Genomic DNA, 6,309 nt, shown 5'->3' on the forward strand with positions numbered 1-6,309 from the left:
ATTCAAAGGCAAAGGTCACGAGCTGGCAGATTTGAACACAATCATGAGCAACTTGGAACATTGGGCAAACAGACTTTATCCGAAATCCAACTTTGTTGATGTTCTCAAGAGACTGGAGGTGTTGGGCCACAAGAGACCAGTCATGGTAGGTGATTAAGCCCAAATTCCACTATAGTGCAGGCCATGCTCCAGCAAGTTGAAATATTCTGGTGGTGATTAAATGGGAGTATAGTATTCATATCTCCCATTAGATCATCCTGTAAAACAGTGATTCCCAAAGTGGGGTCCACGGCCGTACTTCAAGACCCAGGGAAGATCACATAAAATACAGTAAAGGGGCTGTGGAGCATTCAAATTAAAAAAAGGGCTGCATAGAAAAAAGTTTGGGAACCCCTGCTGTAAAATGTTTGACTGTTCCATGACTCAAATGTGACCTTAATAAATTGAGAGTGACAATGATTTGAATTTCAGACACACATTAAGAAAATCCGCCTGGGTATGATTGAAGAACTCAACCAAGACTCAAATCTTGTCCTTAGTGACACTGAGACTCCAGCTCAACCACAACAACCAACCTCAGATGATATCTTCAATGACCTGCTGGCTTCTCAACCATCGCAACACATCACTCCTGTAGTCAAGGTATTTATTTTCTCATCTATATTCAGTTTTTCTTATACAATTATTTGTTCAAAGTTTGAACAGATTTATCAACACCTTCCTTAGAGGGCTTTTGGAATCTTACTCGTATATTTATTTTTTTATTCTTAGGAAATAACAGAGGCTCAACGGGAGCGGATGCTAAGGAATCGCCAGATAGCAGAGGAAAAGCGTCTTGCACGGCTTGCGATGGAGGCTGAACAAAAGAAACGTGAGCTAGAGAATGCCAAGACTTTAGAAAATATCGAATTCCAAAATGCTCTTATGGAAAGTGAAGGTATTGATAGACAGAACATTTTGGCACAAAGAGATGCTGATATGGAATAAATGGAAGTAAAAACAATACATTTGCAAGTACAACCTTTTTTTAACTATCATTAGTACCTGCATTTTTTTCAAATATTTTTTCCATGTTCTACCAATCGAAAAATTTATTTCACTGTATTGTCCAATCTTTTTCTCGTGGTGCATTGAAAGTTGGGGATTCTTAATTAAAATTTCAAAATCGCGCTAGGCCGCGGGTTTAATTCCAGCCTGGGGCGGATTTTATCCTGATGGGATAATGTTCGTTCTTGAAATGGCTGGCTTTCTCCTATCCTGTATTCCTTCTCTCTTCGATTTCGGGATGATAAGACCTTAGCGGTTAGTTCTCTCTCTCAAGACTCGTCAAAAATATATATATAAACACCCTGTATACTTCTTAATAAATGTGAAATTCATTATTTTTAATGTAAATAGTAAGTTTGTTGTATTTTTTTGAAATAATCTGAGTTACATGCACTACCATGCAAAAAAAAGCCAAAAACTAAAAAGATTATTGAAAATCTATGGGTATACATTTTTAAGAACATAGGTACATATTCTGAATACATTTTGGCGCGAACGACATTAATAAGTAACAATAATACAAACATGTTAAAGTACCTTTTTGTAAAAAAAAAAAAAAATGACGAGAATCGGGACATAATTCACAAATCTTTGGAAAACAGTACCTACCTAAATAAAATAGTAAGTAAAAATCGTCAGCAAAACTTTTCTCTCTCCCTCTCTCTCCCTCTCTCTCTCTCTCTCACACACACACACACACATTTTAATTTAACTTTCTATAGAGATACATAATCTATATCTATAAAAGAGTAAACCCTGACTCATTCATTCATAATCAACGCACAGCCGAAACGGCTGGACCGATTTTGATGAAACTTCGAGAATAGCTTCCTTTTGATTTGGATAGGCTCAGTAAGAACGGATTTTTCGAAACTCGCAGTGGTTTCCAAACTATGACCAAAAAACTACTAAAAATCGACCCATTCGGCCGAAACGGCTGGAGTCAAGTTTTGATGAGAGATCTTGTAACGTTACCAGATAGTTGTTCTTGCTTACATTTAGTAAGTAAGAGGTATCCTAAGAACGGGACTTTTCAAAAACTCGAAGGTGGGTGCCCCAAATTAGGCGACGAAAACGAATAAAAGGTATAATACGGGATGCCAAAATAGTATGGTCAAGTAAAACGGTACAGTACCGTTACCGCGTTACAAGTCAGGTAAGGTAAATGGTACCATACGGACGTACGTATCAGTCAAAGTGCCGCACGGTACGGTTTACCACGATACGATCCGTGCGGTCAGCAGTTCAGTCAATACGGTACGATTACGGTACGGTCAGGTACCACGTACTATATGGTACGATACGACAGCGTCACGGTACGGTCAAGTACCGGTACGGAACAGTCAGATACGATTAGGTACAGTCAAGTATAGTCAGGTGCGGTACGTAACGGAAGTTACGCTACGGTCCACCTACGGCCGATGCCTCTTGATGCATACGCCATGTTCCGAGCCACGCGCACCGACAGGAGCGTGGGCGGACCTGCTAGTTATCTACACACCACTTAAAGTTACGGGGGTGCGAGCGGAGATATGTTTATTACAATACAGCAAAAATTGACTAATGAATGACTAGATCTATTTCCCGACGGAAGCGAAACACTATTAGATACTAAATCTCTACTTCTGAATGTGACCAGTGCACCGGCCTAGAGTCTCCTACACACAGATAACCTACACCGGGTTTGTTCTCTTGCGAATCACGGTTGCGCTTGGTCTTGGCTTCTCTCTTTGATAACTCGGGCGGTGATAAAGAATTTGGTCCATTATTACAGTTCCCCGTCTGTGCAAACTTGTTTAATCACCTAATAGGGGACACATGTAATATTTGTCAGCTAAATTTTTAATGTAGAAGGTACATTTATCACGTAAAATAATACGCACAAGAAATGGTGTTCCTTCTTTTGAAGGATATCTTCCGTACGATGGCCGCGTATTTGAAAACAGTTCCCCCACCAGATTTAAAGATCTGAATGCATTGTTGGGCTAGTCCTAGTTCATATGGACCATCTTTCCGTTACAGTCTCGGTTGCGTTTGAAAGGTCAAGTCTGTTAATTTTTGCATTTGACCTAGTTCTTTTCAGGTTGATTGGATTTCTTCAATATCATGCTATTATTCAATATTAAAATTTCGCAGGTTGTCTAGAATGAAGATATACAGCTTGGGTATTTGTTGAGAGACTTGTTCGAGGATAAATTCAAATTCACGGAAGATGACCAAAGTTGAAAATGCGGAGAGATATCGAATAGTTTCCCAGCTCTGTTAGTTTTCCAAGTTCATGTAAACAAGATGTCTGGAGGTTTAGACAAGTCCCTGGTGGTACGCGCACTCTTCTTTAGGATAAGATTGTGGCTGAGGTCAAAGTTGCCGTGATGCTGGTAATGTCAAACAGTTTGCTTGTTTACCACATGAAGTCTGTTATAACTTAGATCCGGCTGCTCAACTTGTGCTTCTTTAGCAATCATGTAGCACTGATTCTGTATGTCGATCACCTTTTAACACTAAAGTAAGGTGTTTAGTTCGGTCTAATTTGTACTTGGTCAATATTGATTTCACTTGTAGATTCCTGAGAACTCATTTCCTCTACCCAGTCACATTCTGACAGTGGATAATCAAGCGCCGTGATGTTGTTAATATGGGAAATGATACGTTTTGAGTCTTGTAGTATATCATTGCGCACCAGTTTTGCATAGGATTTCCCCTCAGCCGCAAGCAGACTTTTAAGATGAACAAAGAACTGCAGCTCACATGGTACAATCAGTTATTCATTGTCTGATAGGTCCAATGAATAGCTCAAGTTTGAATTAGATCTCCCACATTGACGTCAGCTTAGCAGATTTTGTTGTTCTTTAAATTTAGAAGAGACAACTTGTCAATGTCAAGGAAATAATCATTTTCCATGTTGTTTGATTTTGTTTGACAGCAACAAGAGATGTGTAAGGTTTTTGCAATCTGTACAAACTGGTAACATGGGAGTTGATTATAACTGAGGTTGAGCTCTGTCAGAGAGCGCATGTCTATAAACAAGGGTAGGGAATCAGATACCCCAAATTTATTATGACTAAGATCCAGAGTTTCTCAGATGACTAAAGCATGTTTATTTCAGAGGGACATAAGAGATTGTATTGTGACTAGCATCAATGTGAGTTAGACTTTTCTTCATATTAACCAATATTCTCTGGGAAGTGACTCTATCTTATTGTTGGAAATATTCAAACACCAACAGGCTTGTTAGATTACCAATATTATCACTAATTTTTGCAATCATAATTATTAGATAACATTGAACTTGTACAAGTGTGGAAGATCATAAACAAGCTTTCATTAATCATCTAGAGTTTGGTTATTATTCAAAGCTAGTTCATTTGAAATTAGTCAAATGTCTGATCTCATCAGGCAGGGCCCCTTTTAAGTTATTATATTGTGATGTTTAATACCTTCTCTTCAAATCTAAAAAGTTTGAAATACTCACTTTTAATTAGTCTTATGTTATTTGAAAAAAAAGTCCATAGAGTAAGCCTGGTCAAAGTCGCCACCATGCTGATGCTTCTTCTTAACTTATTCTGCTTGAGGTTTATCTGATTTTCTTTCTTCCGTCTGTTAACTCGTTTTTCTGTACAGCTTTTGTCCGGAATAATGGTTAGATTCATGTTATTCAATTTTTAATTGCCCACTCCAGCCTGTACCTTCTAATGACAATCATCCAGATACTTGTTGTGGTACTTGTGGGTCTAACGATACTGAAGATGTGCTTCAGAATTTATGTGAAGATGCAGATTTGGGTCTTACTGGTAGCCTGGAGGATGACTTCTTCATTCCCTCTCAGATTCTAATGAATGGTGATAAAATATAGATCATCAATCTACCCTTTTACAAAAAGGTTTCCTTTTTTTATATGAATCCTAAAGAATTCATTGTATCTGCACTTATTCTTGACAAGATAGTCCGGATCGACTGGATCCCTTTGAATCTGGATTCTAAGCAAGAAAAAAAAGGGTACTTGTCAAGGAGCTCTAGTAGTATATCCTTGTTCAGAATCTTCACCAGTCAAAGGAAACTTGCTAGCAAATAATGGAGCTGTTCACAAATGAACCACTAGCATCCCTGGAACATTAGGTGATACCTTTGGATATAATGATCATGACCAAGAAGGAGGAGGAGAGAGCAGAGAGGGAGAGATAATATACAAGTGAGAGATTTTTATTTTTTATTTATTTTATTTATTACACCCGGTTCGTCCGCCCGCCGCGTCACGAACCCAAATTAAAAAAAAAAATTTTAGAGCCTGCAGGCCATACACGTATACGAAGGGAGAGAGTGGTGGAAACGCTCGTCGCAGAAAAGAGAATCATAGCTATCCATACAAACAAGCCAATTAAACGCAGACAAAAAAAAAGTTCTTTGTATTATCTTAAAATTTAGAGAGGAAGAGCGACAGACACGAAACACAAACATTGGAAAAATACTTTGTTTTTAAACGATTTCGAAAAAAACAACAAAAAATAACAGTTTTAAAATCTCTCTATTCCAATTGACCGACAACACACGCACTCGGAAGTTTTCAAAAATAGTTATGTTTTGTTTTTTTTTCCAAATCACATTTAATTTTATTTTATTGGACCGCAATGGAAAATTTTTTTTTAATTTTTTTTCCTTTGGCAAAAAACAGGAAAAAAAACCCCCGGGGGGGAGCTCCGGCAAAAAGTTATATTTTTTTTATTTTTTTTTCAAGTAACAAAGAACGGTGGGGGGGCGTATTTTTTCTGGGGAGAAAACCAAAACCCGTCCCCAAATAAATAGGATTTTTCTTCCGGCTGATAAAATGCGGGAAATTTTTAAAAAAAAAGAATCAAAAAACGAAAAAAAACCTTTCGTATTTATTTCTCGTTTTTTTTTTTTTTTGTACAAAAAGGCGGGGGAAAAAAAAAAAAAAAAATAAAAAAAGGGCCTTCAAGACCCCGCCTGGGCCCCCGGGGTTTTTTTTGGGAAGAAAATTGAAAAACCAAGCCCCGGAAATCTTTTTAAAGCGGGCTTTTTTTTTTCGTTCTTTTACCCCGAAGGCAAAACCAACTTTAAGGGCGGCCTGGGGTCCAATTTTTTTATTTTTTTTTTAAAGGAAAGAAACCCTTTTTTTTTTTTTTTAAAAAAGTTTTTTTTTTTGGGAATTACCAAAATTTTCTTCCTTATATTTTCCCCCCCACAATCCACCAAAGCCAAATACCTTTTTTAAACTATTCATGCCCAATGAGCTTTTAATAGGCG

At 37.7% G+C, this 6,309-nt stretch overlaps 2 protein-coding genes across 2 annotated transcripts in view; both read left to right on the plus strand.

Annotated features, from left to right (window-relative positions):
- The first annotated feature begins 6 nt into the window (after nucleotides 1-6).
- On the plus strand, nucleotides 7-1,090 carry LOC103523876 (TIMELESS-interacting protein-like). Its single transcript, XM_008488886.3, has 3 exons — nucleotides 7-145; nucleotides 472-642; nucleotides 772-1,090. The coding sequence occupies exons 1-3, from the start codon at nucleotides 44-46 to the stop codon at nucleotides 985-987; spliced, it is 489 nt and encodes a 162-aa protein (XP_008487108.1). The 5' UTR covers nucleotides 7-43; the 3' UTR covers nucleotides 988-1,090.
- Nucleotides 1,091-3,336: 2,246 nt separating this feature from the next.
- The window catches only part of LOC103523877 (protein TIPIN homolog), a gene marked incomplete at its 3' end in the record, with an annotated part of 6,744 nt that continues 3,771 nt past the window's right edge, over nucleotides 3,337-6,309 (plus strand). The window contains exons 1-2 of the mRNA XM_017449351.1: nucleotides 3,337-3,366; nucleotides 4,727-4,886. Coding sequence (XP_017304840.1) covers nucleotides 3,337-3,366; nucleotides 4,727-4,886 — 190 coding nt within the window. The remainder of the gene's footprint in view (nucleotides 3,367-4,726; nucleotides 4,887-6,309) is intronic.

The sequence above is a fragment of the Diaphorina citri genome, unplaced genomic scaffold (genome assembly GCF_000475195.1).
Source record: "Diaphorina citri unplaced genomic scaffold, Diaci psyllid genome assembly version 1.1 scaffold50128, whole genome shotgun sequence".
Taxonomy (NCBI): domain Eukaryota; kingdom Metazoa; phylum Arthropoda; class Insecta; order Hemiptera; family Psyllidae; genus Diaphorina; species Diaphorina citri.